Here is a 22377-nt window from a genome sequence, read left to right as displayed (position 1 = left end):
TTTTTTTTTTTTACATTGTTCCAATTGTTCCAGCTTCAGGGTCCCTCTTGCAGCTAGATTTACCTTGAAATGTGGTTTCAACATTTTGGAAATCACATTCCAAATATTTAGTTTCTTGGTCCATGTTTCCTGAGCTGCTCTGCTTTCTCCTTATATCACACACCAACCTAGTTTTGGCTGCAGAGAACATCTGAGGGGCTTTTGTTCCAGAAGACTGACTCCTTCCAGGTGGAGAGATGTGTGAATCAGAAAACCTGGTTCTCTGTTTCCTTCTTGGTGGGGAGAGGCCTGAATCAGAGGTTTGTACTATGGAGGAGTCAAGTCTGAATCAAAGGTCTGCTGGTTGCTCTTTGAACGAAAAGAAGAATTTACATCATACCTCTTATTTGACAGGTTTCTCTGGAGTTTCCCATGGTTAGAAGTGTCTCTGGAATCATGCAGCTATCTCTATCCCTAGCTCAGGAGAGAGGAAGGTGATTGATTTTTATGTTAAGAAGACTCATTTTTGCGTCTATTACTCTTCTCTTTCAGACTGAGAGAGAGGGGTTAGTAAAGGCCAGGACTTTACTAGACAGTGAATGACAGACTTTAGAAGCTAAATCTGGAACGTTAGGAAGGGCCTTCCTAAGTGGTCATAAGTCTGGAGATCTGTGATGGGTCCTTTTAAGTAGTATGGATTGTGAAGAATCATGATGGGCCCTCTTTGCTGGAGAGGAATCTGAGAAGTCATGAACAGGACATCCTTGGGAGGTGTGAAGTAGGAGTTGTGACCAGTTCTCCTAGTTGGTAGGTCTCACATTTGTTTCTCTAAGAGCTTCCACTTATTAGTGGTCTACAATGCCTCTATTTTCCACCTCCCTTGTGGGCATTCAGCAGTGAATCTAACCATCACACAAAAATCACCCTCACTTTCTTTTTTTGACTTAATAGAAATATTTGCTTGTGGGAGAATCATGGTCTGCAATCCACATCCTCTTGCCTCCAGCATGGGCTGACTTTAGCTGCTTTTTGCACTGTACACCACTTGTCTAGGACCCTCATGCATTCAGGCACTGACAAGTAAAATAGCAGAAAATAAATCTTGGAGGGCAGAGAGATGACTGCCATGGCGGGGGAGGAAGCAAAAGAGAGTGACAGGCAGAAGAGGACAGGAAGCAGGGACATGACAGGAGGATAGGGAGGTGACAAGTTTCCTGTAACATGGAGCACTATAGTGAAAGCTCTCTGGAGTCTTCTCATCTTTTTTAAAAGAACAGAATACCTGTAAATGAAGTTTTACTTTATCAAAGCCAAACATGAGAAAATTTTCTCCTTTTGGACAGGACAATCTTTGAAAAATCATTGAAAAAATTGACCATATCAACAAGCAAACCAACAAAAACCACGTGATTATCTCAATAGATGCCGAGAAAGCTTTTGACAAAATACAGCATCCATAACTATTGAAAACACTAGAAAGTTTAGGAATAGAACAGTCTTTCCTAAAAATAATAAACAGTTTATATCTAAAACCATCAACAAGCATCATATGCAATGGAGATAAATTAGAAGCCTTCCCAATAAGATCAGGAATGAAACAAGGATGCCCATTATCACCTCTATTATTCAACATTGTACTGGAAACACTAGCAACAGCAATTAGAGAAGAAAAAGAAATTGAAGGTATTAAAATAGGCAATGAGGAGACCAATATCACTCTTTGCAGATGATATGATGGTCTACTTAAAAAAATCTTAGAGAATCAACGAAAAAGTTAGTGAAAATAATCAACAACTTTAGCAAAGTTGCAGGATACAAAATAAATGCACATAAATCATCAGCATTTCTATATATTCCAACACATTGCAGCAGGAAGAGTTAGAAAGAGAAATTCCATTTAAAATCACCCTGGACAATATAAAATACTTAGGAATCTATCTGCCAAGAAAAAACACAGGAATTATACAAACACAACTATGAAACACTTTCTACCCAATTAAAACTAGATCTAAACACTGGAAAAACGCTGATTGCTCATGGGTAGGATGAGCTAACATAATAAAAATGACCATCCTACCCCAAAGTAATTTACCTATTTAGTGCTATACCTATCAAACTACCAAAAAACTTTTTTACTGAATTAGAAAAAAACTATAACAAAGTTCATTTGGAAGAACAAAAGACCAAGAATATCAAGGGAAATAATGAAAAAATATAAAGGAAGGTGGCCTAGCAGTACCAGATCTTAAACTGTACTACAAAGCAGCAGTCATCAAAACAATATGGTACTGGCAAAGAGACAGAAAGGAGGATCAGTGGAATAGACTAGGGGTAAGCGACCTCAGCAGGACAGTTTTCTATAAACCTAAAGAACCCAGCTTTTGGGACAAAAACCCACTATTTGACAAAAACTGCTGGGAAAATTGGAAAACAATATGGGAGAGATTGGACCTAGATCAACATCTCACACCCTATACCAAGATAAACTCAGAATGGGTGAATGGCTTGCATATAAAGAAGGAAGCTATAGATAAATTGGGTGAGCACAGAATAGTATACTTGTCAGATCTATGGGAAGAAAAAGATTTTAAAACAATGCAAGAGTTAGAAAAAAATCACAAAATGTAAAATAAATAATTTTTACATTAAACTAAAATGTTTTGTACAGACAAAACCAATGCTACTAAAATTAGAAGGGTAACAACAAATTGGGGAAAAAATCTTTTTAACAAAAAACTCAGATAAAGGTCTAATCACTCAAATATACAAAGAGCTAAATCAATTGTACAAAAAATCAAGCCATCTCCCAATCGATAAATGAACAAGGGACATGAATAGGCAATTTTCAGATAAAGAAATCAAAACTAACAATAAGCACATGAGAAAGTGTTCTAAATCTCTAATAATTAGAGAAATGCAAATCAAAACAACTCTGAGGTATTACCTCACACCTAGCAGATTGGCTAAAATGACAGCAAAGGAGAGTAATGAATGTTGGAGGGTGTGCCAAAATTGGGACATTAATGCATTGCTGGTGGAGTTGTGAGCTGATCCAACCATTCTGGATGGCAATTTGGAACTATGCTAAAGGGCTTTAAAAGACTATCTGCATTTTGATCCAGCCATATCACTGCTTGGATTATATCCCAAAGAAATAATAAGGAAAATGATTTGTACAAAAATATTTATAGCTGCGCTCTTTGTGGTGACAAAAAAATGGAAAATAAGAGAATGTCCTTCAATTGGGGAATGGCTGAACAAATTGTGGTATCTGTTGGTGATAGAATACTATTGTGCTCAAAGGAATAAAGAACTGAAGGAATTTTATGTGAACTGGAAAGACTTCCAGGAATTGATACGGAGTGAAAGGAGCAGATCCAGGAGAACATTGTACATGGAGACTGATACACTGTGATACGATCAACCATAATGGACTTTTATACTAGCAGCAATGCAAGGATCCATAGCAAGGCTGAGGGACTTATAAGAAAGAAAACTAGCTACATTCAGAGGAAGAACTGTGGGAGGAGAAACACAGAAGAAAAACAACTGCTTGAACACATGGGCTGTTGGGGATATTATTGGGGATGTAGACACTAAATGATAACTCTAGTCCAACTATCAATAATATGGAATTAGGTTTTGATCAATGATACGTATAAAAACCAGTGGAATTGTGCGTTGGCTAAGGGGGGTTAGGGGGACTAGAGGAAAGGGAAAGAACATGAAATATGTAACTAGGAGAAAATATTCAAAATAAAAAAAATAATTTCCCTCCCAAAAATAAATAAATAAAAGGAAAAAAAGAAAAACCATTGAAAAAACTTTAATCTTATTGGGATAAGAGTTAAGAAGCTGATAATGAGAACTCTACAACAATTTCCTATTCTACAGACAGACAGCTAGGCTACTCCATGCACTGTCTATATGAACATTAGGCAAAATCTATTTGAAAGTATCTCCACGTCTAATGAAGACAGCTGTTAATTGTTTAAATGTTATGCTCTATTTGAAAATTTCCATTTTTCTTATACTCTTTCACATTTTTAAAAACAAGTTGAGGAAAAAAACCTGAAAGTATTTTCCCCTAGTTTTTCCCTGCTATAAAATAGCTAGATGAAGAAATGAGGTGTAGTAATCCCTTCTGGGATCCTTTTAAAAAAAAACTAATTGCCATATAAAGGTTAAAAAAAAAGTGTTATTTGGGTATTTTTTGGATTCTCTCCTCACACTTTTCTTTGGTGTATCCTATTTTACCTCAGCTACCCCAGCCATTTTCCTTTTGTTCAAATCCAAACCAGATTATTTCCTTGCTGCATAAGAGAATTTAAGAATTGAAGCTGGGATGATGTCTAATACTATGCACAAGGGTCTTCTTTTTTTGTCCCATTGTTCTCAACCACAAATATGGGAGTAGACAAAAGCTCTGTAATACTCTTGATTTGAGGAAATTGTCATCTATTTCAACTATTTGTGACTTGGGAGATAAGTCCTTCGGAACTGTCTGATTTGCATAAAACTTAAGTTAGATACACTGAGGAACTCAATGGCCCCTAGCATCCTGCCTTGTGATGGTAGGCTTTATCCAGTCAGCAAACATTTATGGGGTCCTAGCTTTGTGTTTACTAGGGATGTCGGTAACTGAGGATGTTTGACTGAGAAGAGAAGATCAGAAGGGATGTGATGGCTAGCTGTCTTCACATATTGAAGGGCTATCATGTGAAGGGATTTGATTTGCTCTCTTTTGCCCTAAATCCAAACTGCAGTCGGAGGAAGTTTGTGAATAGGTGATTTTTGGCTTGATGCCAACCCCTCCCCCCCCAAAAAAAACAACTTTCAAATAATTGGAGCTTTCTCAGAGTAAAAAGGCCTACTTAGGTGATTGATTCTTGTCACAATCTTGGGGATCCCAGAATTTGGGATCAAGGGGTAGGGTAGTGCGAAGAGAGGAGAGACACACACTGCAGGCTTATACCATTCTAGCTTTAATCCACCATGTTACTCTACTAACAGGCTTTAGGCTATGGCTTCCCAAGCTAGAAGAGGTCCCTATTTTATCTCTTTTACTGTTGGAACTAAGCTTAACACATAATTGGAATCAAATAGTCAACACACGTAGTTTTTGCTAGAGCCTGGCCTCCGGAGCCAGGAAGGGAGTTTTCACTCTGCTTTCACACCATTATACTCAAGGTTTTGTTGCTCTTTTCTCTGCACCTGTGTCCTCTTTGTGAACTTACAGGTTAGAGGAGGGAGAGTTTGGGGGGGGGGTCGGGATTTAACCCATTAGTTCCCCCACATATTCTGTCTTCTTGGAAGTCTGCAAATAAAGGCTGAATGATGAATTGTTGCATATGTTATAATAGAGATTTAATGAATGGATTGAACTACTTTCTGAATCTCAAATTCTGTGATACAAAGAATCTCTACCCTTACAGCCTTTATATTGCATTATGGGAAAAGGTGCACAAAAAATTAAGTGCTCATCAGATGCATGGCAATTAGCTGCAGTGTCCCTAGTTCTCCAAGTATCTCTTTTCTCCTCCTCCCCACCACCATGAGGAACAACAGCAGAAACTTTAGGACCTGAAGACCAAGAGGAAATGATACTGTCTAGCAGCTTTAGTGGGTGATAAGTTCAAGAAGAAAGGGACTCAAGGTCAGAGCAAGTTGAAGCTCCATTGTTAGACATGGTTGGTTCTACTCTTCCTTTTCTGTTAAAGGTTACCTGTGACTGATGGGGGCTAAAAAAATCCCTGCGAAGTAACTGTAAACAATCAAAAGAACATAGAAACAATAACTAGTTAATTAGGATGGGGCTACCTTTCAGAGAAGACATATGAGTTGCTTAGATTCACAATTATAAGAAAACTACTCTCATCAATGTTTAGACACATAACCTAAGTAACTTGGGTGGGGGTCTCTGATCATTGAGTACAGGTGGTTCAATGTCCCAGTCACATAGCATTATGTTCAAAGGATGCTCAATTTCCACACTCATTACTTTCCTTTGAGTTTGTAGCAGAAAAAAGCAAAACTTGACCTAAAGTTGCCCCAGGGTTGTTTAATACATCATTAGTATGACATTTATATTGCGGTTTGCTCCCCTCAACCCCAACTCCTACAATGGGCAAACAGTCAATCATACATAAATCCATGCAGACCAAAGTGGACCACAGCTCTTTAGAAACTCAGACCAACAACTGCCCAAATGAGCCCTTCTTTAGTAACTAATCAAGATTAAAAAGCATTTCTGAAAACCCCCTAACCTACTTTGCTTATCATTTTTACCTTTACTTACCACACCTCTTTACCTTATGAACTATAGTAGTTAGCTAACTGTCTATAGCCTCTTTGTTACTATATTCTCTTTTAATAAAGCTTGTTCCCTGACAATAGAGTCAGTCCGAGCAGACAGTTCTTTGAACAAGACCCAATCAGCCTTACACACATCATGACCTCATGAGATCAGAAACCATACAGTCCAGCTCAGAATACCCACCTTCTTGAGATCTTCTGGACCTCAAATGCTAGTTCCAATGGTTCCAATAAACAACCTTATGGAAACCGGAAGTCAAATGTCCTTTGGGAGCTGTTATGCTTTCTCTTCTTGCCCAAAGGGGAATTTTAAATGTACATTGTCTGCAACTCCTGGTTTCAAAGTGACCCTATATTGGAAGATTGTGAGGGAACTTCAGTTTTAGAGAGCAGTGGATTCACAACTACTTTGTAGATATTTTGTTTTATGTACTGTGCTTCTGGTTATTAAATATTATATTACTTATTGATTCTATGTTAAGAGTTTTTGCTGTTGAGTTGTTTCAGTCATGTCCATCTCTTTATGACCCCATTTGGGTTTTCTTGGTAGAGATAATGAAGTGTTTTGCCATTTAATTATCCATTCCTTTTACAGGTGAGTAACTGAGACCAATAGGGTTAAGTGATTTGCCCAGGGTTACACAAAGTAAGTTTCTGAGGCTAGGTTTGGACTTGGGAAGATGAATCTTCCTGACACTCTATCCACTGCACCATTTAGCTGCCAGAGTAAAAACTAAATGCAGCATTAACCAACTCCATTTCACTAAAGTGAAATGACTAAAATACTTTGAAATATAGCACATCAAAAAAGGTGGAGTGTGTCAGCGGATGGTGGGATAGGGACTCAGATAATTTTGATGGGTAATTTCACAAATTCATATGCCTTTTCCACCAGTGTGTTCAAAGATGAATATGCAAAATCAACTAGAGTGAGGAAAGATAAAAATTAAAGTTTCTATTTTTATTTTAAATGAGAAAACAGCTTTACTGTAGACTGTATGTTAGTTTGTAATTATTTATTAGTGAAAAGCAGATCTCTTTTTTTTTTTTTTTAAGCCCTTACCTTCCGTCTTGGAGTCAATACTGTGTATTGGCTCCAAGACAGAAGAGTGGTAAGGGTAGGCAATGGGGGTCAAGTGACTTGCCCAGGGTCACACAGCTAGGAAGTGTCTGAGGCAAGATTTGAACCTAGGACCTCCCGTCTCTAGGCCTGGCTCTCAATCCACTGAGCTACCCAGCTGCCCCCAAAAAGCAGATCTCTTACATGGTCAGTCACCTAGCTAACTCAAGCTTGTTGCTCACTTTGCTTCTCCATCTGCCAGGAAAGAGAAAAGATCCTCAGGCTTTCTAGATCTATAATTTATACTTCTTGTGACAGCATTTTTTCTGGGTTATCCTCATTGGATAGACTTGACCTCAGTCTGAGTCAATGGCCTTGTCTTCTGGACATCAGAAGTCAATTGGGACAAGAGGCAAGTGTCTTCCTGGATGCCAGGATGCTACAAGGCTTCTGGTTGGCATAGATGAACCTCAGGCCTTGTTTTTTAACTCAAAGGGTTGGGGATAAATGGAAACAGCTCACCAGAGAAATACCCCAAGACAGATCTTAGAGTAAGAAGAAAAGGGGTACAAACTGGTGTTCAATTCTCACAATACTGGAGCACCACTCTGTCTTCAGGCTTTTGTTGCCACACCACTGCTGGTGGAATAAGCCTCAGACCTAATCCTGGGTTCTTATTTTACAGTTCTCTGCTCCCATGAGGTAGAAGCATTACTGCTGTGACATAGAACACAAGCATTTTCTGTTCAAAGGCCTGCAAGGTCTGAGATAACTGTTAGGGAATGGAATATCACCCTTAAACATTATAGAGTTCTTAATCCTGCAATATTGCTTCCTGATTTGACAATCTCTGGGGAACTACTACATGATTGTGTATTGGTAGTGGATATGACTGAGAAGTCCTATAATGATCTCTCAGATACACCTTTAGAAAGTCCTTATTTAGTTCCCTATACTGACCATTCTTTTATAAGGGATGGCACATGCCATACTGGTGCTGCAGTTGTATCAGACCATGATACCATATGGCCAGTTTTATTACCTTCAAATTTTAGTTCCCAGAGTGCTTACTGATAGCCTTTGCAAATTTCATGTGAAGGAGCAAAAGGAAAGAAAGTGATAATTTAGAGAGATTTAAGGTATACTATCATTTCTATCATGTTGTTTGGGATGCTTTGGATGCAGAGGGATTTCCTGACTTATGCTGGCAATACCATTGAAAATGTAGAGATTAAAGAAATCTTCTGTATTCTTTGGTTACCCACAGTTGTGGCTACCCCCTGTCTCTAGGGGAAATCAGTAGGCAGACACTGAAACTAAGCTTGTGGCCTTAGATGGACCTTGGTTGATTTTGATTCTGATATTTAATGATGAACCAAATTTCTCTCTCACAATGAACAGGAAGTGAAGTGGAGGTACAAGTTTAAAGCAATGGGGTTTGGCTTTCTTCAGAAGGAAAACAGCTATTTCCCAGAAATTTCTACCATCAAATATGCTTATCTATTCATAGTAGTGACCACTGTGGTACTCAGGGGATTGTGGATTCCCTTAAAAGAGTTTGGGTGGCTCCAGGTATTAACAATATAGCCTCCTATTTGTGTGCCTCTTGTCTTACCTGCCAGATGAATAATCAGCATTCTTTCAGTGCCAATGTTTTTGTGGTCATACCCTGGCTTACACACTTTTTGAACATTTGCAAATTGATTTCACAAGTATGCCTAAAACTGAACATTATAAAATTTGTCTTGTTGTTATAGTGGACCAACTCACTAAATGGATAGCAACCTTCCCTGGTACTTGTGCCATAGTGAATTTTGTTACGAAAATGCTATCAAGGGAAATTGTTTTCCAATTTGGCTTACCTGCATGCATTGATTCAGATAAGGGAACTCATTTTACTGATTGTGTTTTTTATGAATAGAGAACTTGATTTTCAGTGAACTGGAGAGACTTAACCTGCTTGGGAAGACCCCTTCTAAGTGTTGTTAACTATTCTGACTGGCATCAAAATTGAAGAAAAAGCTCTCATGTAAAACCAGGACCATCTATTGATGCTGATTAACTATATCCTGTACCTAATATTTGGTACTGAAGAATCAGTTTACAATGTTTAACAACCCCAACAACATTGCATACTCCAAAGATTAGACTACATAAACTTACCATTGGTGTTTAGATTTTATGGGACTATAACTGATATTTGAGTCTGATTCCAGGAAAATTACAAAGGGATCTGCTACCAAGCCACTAATCAGTGCTGATTAGCTTATGATCACAGATGTCAACAACCCCTGTAGGGGTAGTATATGTCAGGACCAAGATAGGAAGAGTTGTCTCAGGGGAGATTTGAAAGAGTGACTGTTCAACAAAACAGGTAGGACTCTTCTGACTCAGTCTGTAAGACTTGAGAATATCCTTTTTTGACTCTGACTGGCTTGCTATCACTATGACTCTTGTATGGAATAGAAATCAGACTAGAGTGGTGTTGGCAAACCTATGGCATGCCTCCCTCTCCATGAGCACCTGAGGACATTTCTTACATCACCCATCCCTCTGTCCAGCAGCCCAATGGGAGCACTTCCTCCCTCCCCTATCTGCGGTAAGGCAGGGGGCTCACATGTAGGGTGATGGTTGCAGTTTGGGTTTTTGATCTCTAAGGTCTTCAAAAGGTTTGCCATCTTTGGACTAGGAGATCACATTCCCCTTTTTGTCAGACTTTTGCCTCTCTTTTTGCTTTGCCATGGCAACTTTCTTTACTCATGGCAAATGGTGGATAATTGCAGTAATGTTGCACCTGACCTACATGCTTGTATGATAAGTTACCTCCACTAGACCTTGAACATGTATTAGAGACTTGTTATAATTTTTATATATGTATTTCATCTTGTTTTTGGGAAAGATGATTCATATATTATTTGTATGACTTATTTTATACATTCTTAAATAAGTAAACTAACCATTCATCCTATATCAAAACTTTTGTTGTTTTTAAAAAATATTTATCATATTGGAATATTCTTTTGTGTTATCATCATGTTATATATGTGCTTGTATGTAGGATTAAATCCTGGGCAGTATCTCATCCTCCTGAGGAGGGATTTTGAAATTGTCCTAAGTTCTTAGACAATGATTTTTTAAAAACAATTTTATGGAAAGATATCACCACTAATCTAGGCCAGGAAAGCAGATCTTCTGGAGAAGATGCTATGAGACTATCATGATTCCAGACAGACTAAAAAGATGACAGCAATAGAGGACGTACCCAGAAATCAGACAGTATGAGACTTCTGAGTGAGCCTTTGGATATAATAAACTGAACTGTGGGGGACTGGGCCCTCCATCTAATTCTGTCCTTCCCATGTGCCAATATTTTATCTTGATTGTAAAACTCTTGTACCAAAAAAGGGGAATGCCCCTTAAAGGCTCCTTGTACATGTGTCTCTCAATCATGTTTAATATGTTAAGAAACTTCCAAATATATAGTTAGACTCTCCATGAAATGTACAATATCTTTGGACCCTTATGTGAACCTGGTGAGACAATCCTGAAATGTATAGCTATTATATGTGGAATGATTCATTAGGGGTTCTAACATGTCTCCCAAAAAATCTGAGGTGGGGGATTATGAGAATTGAATACCAGTTTGCACCCCTTTTCTTGGTACCCTAATATCAGTCTTGGGGTGTTTCTCTAGTGATTTGGGTTTCCATTCAGCTACCACCCTTTGATTGGGTCAAGAACAAAGCCTGAGGTTCATCTGTATAAAGAGGATATCAGCCAGAAGCCTGGTGGCTCCCTGGCATCCAGGAAGACATATGCCTCTTGTCTCACTTAATTCCTAATGTCCAGAAGACAGGCTTCTGACCCAGATTGAGGTCAAGTCGTTCCAATCAGGGTGGCTCAGAAAAGTGACGTCACAAGGGGTATGAGTTATGGATCTAGGAAGCTTTGAGGGTCTTTTCTCTTTCCTGGTGAACAGAGACTCAAATGAGGAGCAGCAAGTTCAGGTTATCTAGGCAAATAGCCATGTGACAGACTCATTTTTCCCTGTTTACAAAATTACACAAGATAAGCAACTCCCACTTTGTTTTAAGGTTTCATTTTGTGACTAATTGTTAGCTGTTTATCTCTAATAAGATAAAGACTTTAGTGGTAAAGTTTGACAATGATATATTTTTCTCAGATTTGATAAACTACTAATGACAATGACGTATGTGTGACCCCCCCATCCCAAACTGATAAACATCTATTGATGTGTGTTTCAAAACTGATAAACCACTAATAAATACTTGCTAATAATGTTAAACTGGCTTGCTTGAAGTCACATAACTTGTAAATATAAGAAAAAAGATTTTAACTTGCCATGCTAATATAAGATGAACACATCTGGATATGCTCAATTGAGTTGTAGAAGGAATAAATCAAGAAGTCTCCTAATTGCCTAGAGGATTTGGAGGTGTTTATCCATATTCCAAATCAATCATTTGTTATCAAATTTTCACTATGTTTGACTAAGGGAACAATAAGGAAATGCAGATTCAGAAATCATCATCTTGAAAATAGAAAATAAGGTGATTCTTTTCTCTAGATCATCTGGCTTTCACAATGCCCCTTGAATTTTAAAGGTAATTTCTCCTGACTTATGGGAAACCACAGGTTTTTCAAATTGAATGGAAACTTGTGGATTATCTAGCTTACCTCCCTTGTTATACATATGAAAATATACACCAGAGACATGTGATGTAGATAAAGTCTCACTTTTTCATTTGAACCCAGATCCTCTGACTCCAAATCCAGAGTCTTTTCTATGACACCAGAACTTTTGCTGTGACATTTATTATTATTATTAAAATATCTTTTCAGAGATACATTTATATAACTAATCTGTTATTATCTAAATTCATGATTATTTTTTACAACATTATAGTAGTGCTTTTCCAAAATAAATTGTCCTTTCTGTTTCTCTCAGCTGGAAGAATCTATGAAATCAATTTCACAGCTAGGAGTCTAGTGATCCATATAAGAGTACAGAAATGCCTCAATAAATAAATACTGAATCTTAATTCTTCCATTAATAAGTGAATTTAGCATAGAAGTGAATATGTTTGCCTTTGAAGAAAAAGGCAAAGGACTAAGTTAAGGGGAAAATACTGTTTTCCATTGTTAGATTAGTCTCAGGAAGAGACCAAGAGTTAGGATTCAAACATCTACATATTTTGATTACCTAATGCTGCTGTTGCTTCTTATCTAATTTTCTTCCTTGAATTGAGAGTGTGAAGAAATTAATGTGCTAATAATTCAAAATGATCTACTTGTTTTTAGAATAGGTTGTGTTTAAAAAGAAAAATAAAGTTGTTGCTATCAGCAGAAGCCTGTTGACTGAGACTTAATGTTTGTCACAGCTAATGATTTAAAAAATTTCTACAGTGTTTAATTAAAAATACTTAAGATAGATCTAAATTATGCTGCTAAGAGGTGGTGTGAGCTTTGGAGACAAGAACCTGCTCTTCAACAAAAATTATTGGGAAAACAGAAAAGCAACCTGGCAAAACCTAGGTATAGACAAATATCTTGTGCAATAATCAAGAGAAGCTTTGAATAGGTATATGACAGAGTGATATCATCAACAAATTAGAAAAGCAAGGATTTTTTACCTATCAAATCTTTGGGTTGGCAGAGAGTTCATGACCAAAGAAGACAGAGTAGATCATAGGACATAAAAATTAAAAAAAATTTTGATTACATAAAACTAAAATTTAGTTACATAAACAAAACCAATTCAGCTAAAATTAGAAGATAATCAAATGGTGGAGAAAAAAATCTTTGCCGCAAGTCTCTGTAATAAAGTGTCTAATTTCCAAGATATAGAGGGAACTCTTTTAAATATATAGCAATAAAAAGCTTCCTTTAATGATAGATAAATGGTAAAAGAATAGGCATAGGCAGTTTTCAGAGGAAAAAATCCAGGCTATCAATAGCTATATGAAAAAAATGCTTCATCACTAATTAGAGGAAGGTAAATGAAATGACTCTGAGGTGTTACCTTCATATCCCTCAGAATGGCAAAGTTGTCAAAAAAAAAATGCAGGAGGTACTGTGGAAAAATAGGTAAATTAATGCATGGTTGGTGGACCTGGACTAGCTAGAAAGCAATTTGGGGCTATGCCCCAAAATCTATTAAATGTGATCCAGAAAAACCCCTACAAAATGCATAAAAATTTATGCAGTCAAGTAAAACGTTCCTCCATTAGCTAAGCCCCAAAAGATATATCTCTACTTGTGCTCTGAATCTATAACCTCTGTCAGGAGATAGGCAACATGTTTCATGAATTCACTGGAATTGTAGCTGATTATTGGGTTCCTCAGTTTCCAAGCCTTTCAAAGTTGTTCATATTTATAATATTGTTGCTAATGTATAAATTATTGTCTTGGTTATGCTTATGTCTGTCTATATCAGCTTAATCAAGTCTTCCCAGCCTTCTCTAAAACTATATCTGTCATTTTTTTAGCTATTGTGCCTCAAGAGAAAAGTAATATTGTGCTACATTCACATGTCATAACTTTTTTATCCGTTCTTCAGTAGCTGGGCCCTCTTTCAGTTTTCGGTTCTCTGCCACCACAAAAAGACCTGCTATAAATATTTTTTTGTATGTATTGATCTCTTTGGTATACGAACCTTGTAGGAGTGAGTTTTGTTTTTCTTTCTTTCTCTTTGTAAATATATATGGGGCAGGGGAGAGGAGGAAGAGAATATTAAACTTAAAATTAAATTTTATTAAATAAACACAAGGAACTCTTGGAATGGCCTTCCAGACCTGTAGATTGAGTCTAATGCCATTCTAATGATACTGAGTGTAAGGGGGTAAGAGTAGGTACTACATGAGGTAGTTGACATTTTTGGTTAGCTCTATTTTTTTTTTTTAGGAAATTTTCTTTTAAATATTGAGTCAAAAGCTGTCTCTTTGTAGATTCTTTTGATTGGTCCAGATTCTACCCTCTGGGTCAAGCAGAACAAGCCTAATTCTTTTTTTTCATAAGTTATTTCTAATGAGATGGTAATTGAAACTATGAGAGTAGAAGAGATCACCAAAGGAAGTGTATGAAGAGAAGAAAAGCTGAATAAGAAGAGAGTGTCATAAATTGTCCAGGTTTAGAGAGCTATGGAAAGGTGATCCTTCAGAAAGGAAGAAAGAAAATGATGAGAGTGCAGCAATGCTATGGATGCCAAAAGATGAGAGAATTCCTTTTCCCCCAAGTGGAATGGATCATCAAAAGAGCTTTAAAGATTCTAAAAAATAATTATGATCATGATAATTATAATAAAAATCACATTTGAGACTCACAAAGTATCACAGGTTAGTGCTATTATCCCCATTTTGCAAATGAGTAAAATGAGTCACAGAAATTAAATAATTTGCCCAAGGTCATATAGATAAATAAATATCTAAAATAGCATTCTGATTCTGATCTTCTGGACTCTAAGTTCAACATTCTTTTTCATGGATGAGATCTGAAAAAGATGTCATTTAATGTGTCAATAAGAGGATCACTGGAACTTCTGGAAAGAGCAGCTTCATTAAATTTAAGGGAGGGAATTGAAGTCGGGGTTCAAGTAGAGGTTATTAAGTATGTACTACTAAATGTAAGAGTAAATCAGAAAAAAGCATGGTGGTGATGGCTGGAAAGTTTTTACATTTTTCCCACTGAATTTCACTTAGGCCTAGAAGGATGAATAAGCAAGGAAAGTTTGACTCCTGTATTCCGAAGTAGGCAGTCTTAGAGCATCAAGTACTATTGGTGTATTATTAAAAGCTGTTATGGCCAGTGTATACTGTTAGTTTGGAGGCATGAATTAGGAATATGACTTGTCATCAAGTTTCATACAGACTGTAGTAGAATAGATGCCAAGAACACAAATAGGTATAAAACAAGTTAATAAGTGGTTAGTACCAGTGTAGCCTCTAGTGACTTCAATAGACAAAAGACTAAAATAGCACCTGGTTGACACAGAGGCAACAAGCTTCAATGGTACGTCTGGGAATGCATCAGTAATTGATTGGAGAGTAGTAGTAATTGAAAAGAAAGAAGTGAAATATAAACTGTATTAGTATAGTAATTAGGGAAACCCAGTGGAGCTATTGGGAGGATAATCCTGTCCCAAGTAATTGCAACCCCTTTCTGGCATGCAAAGGTGACATTTAGTTGGGAGTATTTAAAGAGAAGCTGGTATGGTGGCCTTGGGGAATGGATAAAGAATGGGATGTAATTGCTTTGCCTTTTGGTAGAATTCTTTTATCTTTGAAAACAGAACTGGCATAATTAAGCAGATGTAGAACCTGTTAAATTATGACTTCTGTGATTCATTTCAGTGTCTGGCCTCTGGTTTCTATGATCCTTTCTTATTAGGTATACAAGGATATATTTGCTTCTTTAAAATTTGTAACTGCAAGTAATATCCTTCCTCAGTCTGGGGGATATTTGTAAATTGATTTTTCTTGATAAGAGAACATAGGTAGCTATACTGGTGAAGTGAGGCTTTTTTTTCCCTTCCTTGATGAGGATTTGAATCTTTGAGAATTTTTTTCCCTTTCCTGTAGAATCTAAGCTAATATTTCATATGGTAACCCAAGGGGAAATTTTTGTAAAGCAATTCCACAAAGTCTTTGGTTTCTATCCTGAGATAACAGCTGGCAGAGTCCAGGCAATTTAAGAGCCAGAACTAACTGTGAAAAGTCAGGCCCATAAGATTTGGCTAGTACCATGCAAATATTTATTCTTTTTTTTTTCTTTCACTTCTACCCCTGCTTTCCCCAATAATAACCTCCTAGATTAGTGTCCACATGGCCAAAATGACCTGATAGTACCTGGCTTCCTAGAGAAGCCTCTCACATCACTCCTGTTAGCTAACTTTGAAAACATTCCCATCTCATACCCTTATTTCCCTCATCCAATTACTATAGTAAAAGATCTCCAAAAGTAAGTCCAAAAATGGAGGCGTTGTATATAATATCTTGCATTCTGAAAACCTTGCACATGAGGAAATACTTTTCTCATGTATCAGAAATGGAACTTTTCTTATACAAAGAGGGACTACTTCAAACTAGGGGACATCCACATCATTTCTTCAATCTGTATACTGGTTTAGAGACCTAAAGCATTCAGTTTCTGTTTCTGGCTATAAAGAATGTACTTTAATAAATATGTGCCACAAGGCCAAATAAGTGGTACTTTCTGTGTTGGATGTATAAGCTCTTAAGAGCCCAAATGGTAGGTAGAGCCAAGATGGCAGAGTAGCAGCTAAGCTTCTCCAAATAACTCTTCCCCAGAGACCTAGAAACCCCACCAGATTGAGTCTTGATTGGGTAATACAAGAAAAAATCAGTAATTTTTTTCATCCTAGTCAGTACAGGGAGTTAGATTTTTGGACACTGGGGACAAAGTCTAGCCAGAAACTTCTTTGTGGTGCAAGTTCCCATCATTGTTCAGGACTCAGGGACTGGTTTCAAGTAATAGCTCTGTCAGAGTTCCTGGGCAGTATGAGGAGGGGACCTGATCCTAAGGGTAATATTCTAGTAGAAGTAGTCATGAATTCTAGGTTGTCTATAGAGGAAAGGGATGGTTCAAAAGCAACCAGTGGATATGAGGCTTTGATTCCAGGAGCACAGAAGGGTCTCAGTTCTAGCTCCAGCTAAGTCTGAAGCCTTTAGGGAAATAACCAGAGGATACTTACTGTTAGTCTAGTTTAGAGAGGCATCTTGGTTTGGGAAGTGGCATCACTGACAGAAATATTGAACAGGCTTAAAAAGAGCTTAAAGGACTATTTAAGAGGACTCCTAATATCTAGGAATTGGCTTTTACTAATATGAGAATACTTCTAAATAACCACCTGGATGTGGCATGTGTGGTTTGATATACTATTTCACCTCTTGGTTTTGCCTCTTTTAGTCTGGACCTCATCTCTCCTCTCTTGAAGACCTACTCTACTTGGAACTGGTTTATCAGTAATAAGATGAACTGACCCCAGTGTCTTTTGGGAGAGTAAAGAGTTTAGATAGTTAGGGAGAGTATCCAGGGATGCCTTGACTTTCTATATCCTTCTTTATGTTTCTTTTATTTAGTGATCCACTACAATGGCAGTCAGGTGGAAATAGGGCATATGATTGAGGTGTTTCTCTACTATCTCTTGTCTACTGAGTTCATGCTTAGCCCTGTCTTAAAGAAGGGAATCTCTTTACTTGGAGAGTGACACTGTGGCAGAGTAATTCAGATATAGCCCAGTTTATTCTGTAAAAGATGTTCTTCTGAATTTCTGCCCCATTTCTATATGATATTGAGCCTCTATTTGTGAGAGTTCCCTGTATTACAAAGGGAATCAGGTGCCTGCTGTGTAGATAGTTTGTGTTCTTTTATATCTTGTTTCACATGGAATGTTTTTGCATAATTTTTATATTAACTATACAACAGTTCCTCTGTATATCTTATTGCACGTTCACATTTGGCTTTTTAGTATACTTATTTGGGAAACATTTATCTTCCCTAAGCTCCATGAAAGCAGGTACTATGTCTTATTTTTTTTCTCTTATGACATCTAGCACAATATATTGCCTCTAATGAGTGAATGGTCAATAAAATTTTTGGAATGAATGAATGTATATGTGGGAAAGTAAATGAGTTTCCTTATCTTAAAAATGAAGGGAGTTGGACTAGATGACCTTTGTGGTTCCTTCCATTTCTAATATTTTATTATTTTAGAATTCAAATTCATTAACAAAGAATTTTATTATTCTAAAACATAATTGGAGCCTTAAGCTTTAATGTCTCATCTTCCAAATAGGAGAGCCCTCTGGTGGTGAAGATTCAGAACAGCATGCAGAAACCCACAAAGGGAGAGGGATCAAAAAAAAAAAAAAGATTCTAGCGCTGCATTCTTTTGTAAATGTGTGTGAAACATTTATTTAATAACATATTCTAGATTTTTTGAAAAAGGGTTGAGACCACACTAATTAGTATAAAGTTTCTGGAATTCATCATTTTTTCCTTTTTTTTTTTTTTGAAAATTAAGAAATCTTTCTTTCTATAACTAATTACTAATATTTTCCTGATAACACTGAGGAAATGTCTATGAATACCTTCTGCACCCAGAGACATTGAACTTATTTTTGTTCACTTGGTGCTTTCTTACCTCTTCCTTCTCCTATCTTGGGAAGATAAATCTCATTTTCCAAATTACTAGAGATCCTGGCCAATTTGATGTCATTCCAAACAATTTTATGCTTCAGTTCACTGATGAAAATGTTAAATAAAAAATCTCCCAGAGGGGAGATGTAGGTTAAATAGAATGATCAAGTGGATTCACAGCTGGCTGAATGGACAGGTCCAACTAACTGATTAGTGTCAGTCTGGAGGGTGATCCCTCGTGCTCTGCTCCAAGTCTCAAGCCTTGACCCTTTACTATTTAACTTATTTACAGGTGATTTGGATGAAGCATGGATGACTTAATGATTGAACAACAACAAAGAAATTTCATAGTCAGCATCTCCAAAAAAGAATTCACTATCATTTCCCCCAAACTTTTGTTCTTTCTAATCTCTCTATTTCACTAGCCTTTTCTAGTCACCTACATTCACCAACTTCATTTCTTCCCTTATCCACATATCCATTCAGTTACCTTATTTTATTGATTTTATCTCTATAATCTTAATTTTTTCCCTATCCTCTCATATAGCCATTACTGTAGCTGAGATCTTCAACATCTCTGCCCTAGACTTCTTGCATTAACCTCCTAATTGTTCTCTTCATACCCAATCTCTTTTCTGTAATCTACCTTCCATAGACTTGACAATTTATATTCCTAAAGTACCATTTGGTGGAACCATTGTGCAGTTGTGCAGGGTTTTGCATTGCAATATTAGCCTAGGCAAAGCTGTCAGTTGTCCTGGATGGAATGTTGCTGATGGCATGCACCATGGGCCAGGTGCCAACTGGCAGTTGGGCTGAGACTATAAAAGCCCCTGCAAACCCAACCCTGCATTCTGTTTTCCCCAGATTTCACCCTGTCCACTCATCTACCTCTTTCCCTGGGTGTTGGTGGTGGGAGAGAAGAGGGTGAGGGAGGAGGATTATGGGTAGGAACTTAGGATAGCCTAGATATTAGGACCTTCTTTAAAAGCAACTCAACAGTAACTAATTTCATTATCAACTAAATTAGCCAGAAGATTTGACCAATCTCTTGACCAGAGACAGTTTAGCTCTGGTGGAGGGCAGCCACCCCTCGGCCTGCCTAGACTTTCTTACGGCCTTTGCCAGCATCACCCTGCATGACCATAGCAACAGTTTAGGAACACCAAGCCCTCTTACCTTGCCTATTCCTTCTCCAGTGTTCAATAAAATCCCTTAGCTTTAATCTGAGAATCTTGTGGTTATTTCTTACCACCATAGACAAAGGTGATCAAGCAACAAGGAGAGAGTTCTAAGCAGTTGAGGTTGAACCAAACCTCCATTGCTGGGGCAGGAAGTTCAAGCATCCACTTCCTGCCAGTCTGCCACCATCCAATAGGAGACAGTTACTTCAGCAGAGAGGGACTGGCTGCTTGACATCTTAAAGGAGCCTAGCAGTTAGCAGTGAAGATTCACTGAGCACTTAGCTTTCAGGGTTTGGATTTGAACCTGAACCAAGTTCATTCCCAGCTGAGTTTGCTCATCCTTCATAACATCCAATTCCAGCCTCCTGCTTACCAGCTCAAGGCCCATTAGCGACCCATTACCACCCTCACTACAGTGGTTTTGCTCAAAAAGGTCTTATGGCTCTTAACTTTTTAAAAATATATACAACCCTGTAGGGGCAAAAAGGCCTTCATAATCTGGCTCCAGCCTATATTTTTAGGTTTATTTCATACTTCCCTTCTCACATTATATAACAACCAGGCTTGCCTGTTCTCTGTTTGTTATATACAGTGTCTCTTCTCTTATCTCTGTGCTTTTCTCCAACTATTTTACCATACCTAGAATTCACTCCTGACTCGCTTCTGTTTCCTTTAATTTCTGTCTGCCTTCAAAGTTTAACTCACTAAGGATAATAGTCTAGAACAGAGTGTGGTCATGGCCTCAAATCCCACAGAGAGCCTACTCCATTTCTTCCCTCCTCCATCTATTTTGTATTTAAAATTCTGTGCAAAGGTTATTTCTCTCTAGTAGAGTATAAACTCTTTCAAGTCAGGGACTCTCTCTTTTTGTCTTTGTTTCCCTTATAGTGGCTTGTTTTTTTTTTTTTTTAACCCTTCTTTTCCATCTTAGAATCAATACTGTATATTGGTTCCAAGGCAGAAGAGCAATAAGGGTTAGGTAATGGGGGTTAAATAACTTGACCAAGATCACACAGCTAGGAAGTGTCTGAAGCCAAATTTGAAGCCAGGACCTCCCATCTCTAGGTCTGGCTCTTAATCCATTGAGACATCTAGCTGCCCCCAGCAGTTATTTATTGCATGAATGACCTAGAATGGATCCAAAGAAAGACATCCAGGATTGTGAAGTGACTGGGGACTCTGCTATGCAAGGATCAATTGGAAAAATAAATGGTGGCATTTAGCTCATAAAATCCAAGTTTTAGGGGGGATATATTTTTCTTCAAGTATCTAAAGAGCTATAAGGTAGAAGAATGATTAGATTTTTTCACTTGGACCCAGAGGACAGCACTAGAACCCATATACAGGTAAAAGTTATAGAGTCACAGATTTAAAGTCTTTTGTTATAGAAAAAAATGTCTAAAAGTTCAAAGTGTCCAAAAATCTAGAAAAAAACTAGATGTTAAATGATAGGAGAATGCCTAAACAAATCATGGTTTATAAATGTGATGGAATATTTTTGTGGTATAATAAAGGATGAATATGAAGAATTAAAAGAAATGGAAGACATACTGATGCAGAGTGATGAAAGCAGAAACAAAAGAATTTAGTTACTATCCATAACTATATAATCAAAAACTATAACAAAAATCCAAAGAAAGGCGAAAAAAAAAAAAAACCCAACCAAACACAAAAAATGAATGTGAATTACCATGATGTTAAAGTCAGTATATGAATCTTTTAGGTTGGAATTAATAATTCATTAAAAATAGCAACTTACAGATAGATAGTAATTTTCAGTGCTTTTATTTTGCAGCATTTGGTCATTTTTTTCTTTATATATTTAAATATATTTACGTATCAGTGGATGTTAAAACGCAAGTTATAATGGAATATAGTGGAATGATTGCATGGGGAGTAATGGGCCATCCCTCACTGAATGTTTTTGTAAGTAGATTGGATTCACTTATCAGGAATATCGTAGAGGGAATTCTGATCAGGCTCAGCTTAAAACTAGCAAAATTTAAAGATATCTTTTAAGTCTGAGATTCTATGATGCTAAACTCATGAATCTTGGGATACAAAGTATATCCATGCATGTATCTCTGTGTGTATCTTTGTGTGTAACTATGTATGTATCTATATATCTCTCAAATCATTTATTAAAGGCTAAGGAAGAAAAAAAAATACAAGCTAGCAATCTGGCAAACATCGAATGACTCTTATGGATGGGAATGACGGGTGACGAGGAGGGAGAGAAGGGTACAGCCACAGCAACAGAGCGAGACTCGGGGGAGGTGGGTATTGGGCCAAGCCTTGGCAGGCATCCACGGGGTGTTGGCCTGAGGAAAGACAGAACGAGCAGGAGGGCTGGGTACGCGATAGGCAGGCACTAGTGAAAACAGTCCTGGGTCCTCCCCACTTCCAGCTTCCTTTTGTGGACGGCCGAAAGGCCTCCTCATGTAATCCTGTATTATATGAAACCTCAATAATACTGTAAGCTCCGTGAGCGCAGGAACTGGCTTTTTCCTATTTGTAGCTCCCGGCCACGGCACCAAGCCTGGCCCTAGGCAGCCGCTTAATAAGTGTTAATTGAATGGGGTTGAGACAATGCTGGAAGAAGAAGGAAACTAGGAGGAAGGAGAGCGAGTATAATGCAAACGGAAGATAGCCGCAGAACCT

At 37.5% G+C, this 22377-nt stretch overlaps 1 protein-coding gene across 1 annotated transcript in view; it reads left to right on the top strand.

Moving 5' to 3' along the window:
* The window catches only part of WEE2 (WEE2 oocyte meiosis inhibiting kinase), a 66586-nt gene extending 44295 nt beyond the window's left edge, over positions 1–22291 (top strand). Inside the window, exon 13 of the mRNA XM_044679006.1 lies at positions 22235–22291. Coding sequence (XP_044534941.1) covers positions 22235–22291 — 57 coding nt within the window. The remainder of the gene's footprint in view (positions 1–22234) is intronic.
* Positions 22292–22377: the final 86 nt, after the last annotated feature.

Source organism: Gracilinanus agilis, chromosome 5, assembly GCF_016433145.1.
Source record: "Gracilinanus agilis isolate LMUSP501 chromosome 5, AgileGrace, whole genome shotgun sequence".
NCBI lineage: Eukaryota > Metazoa > Chordata > Mammalia > Didelphimorphia > Didelphidae > Gracilinanus > Gracilinanus agilis.
The sequence above is the reverse complement of the archived record's forward strand: the minus strand, read 5'-3'. Positions and strand labels throughout refer to the sequence as shown.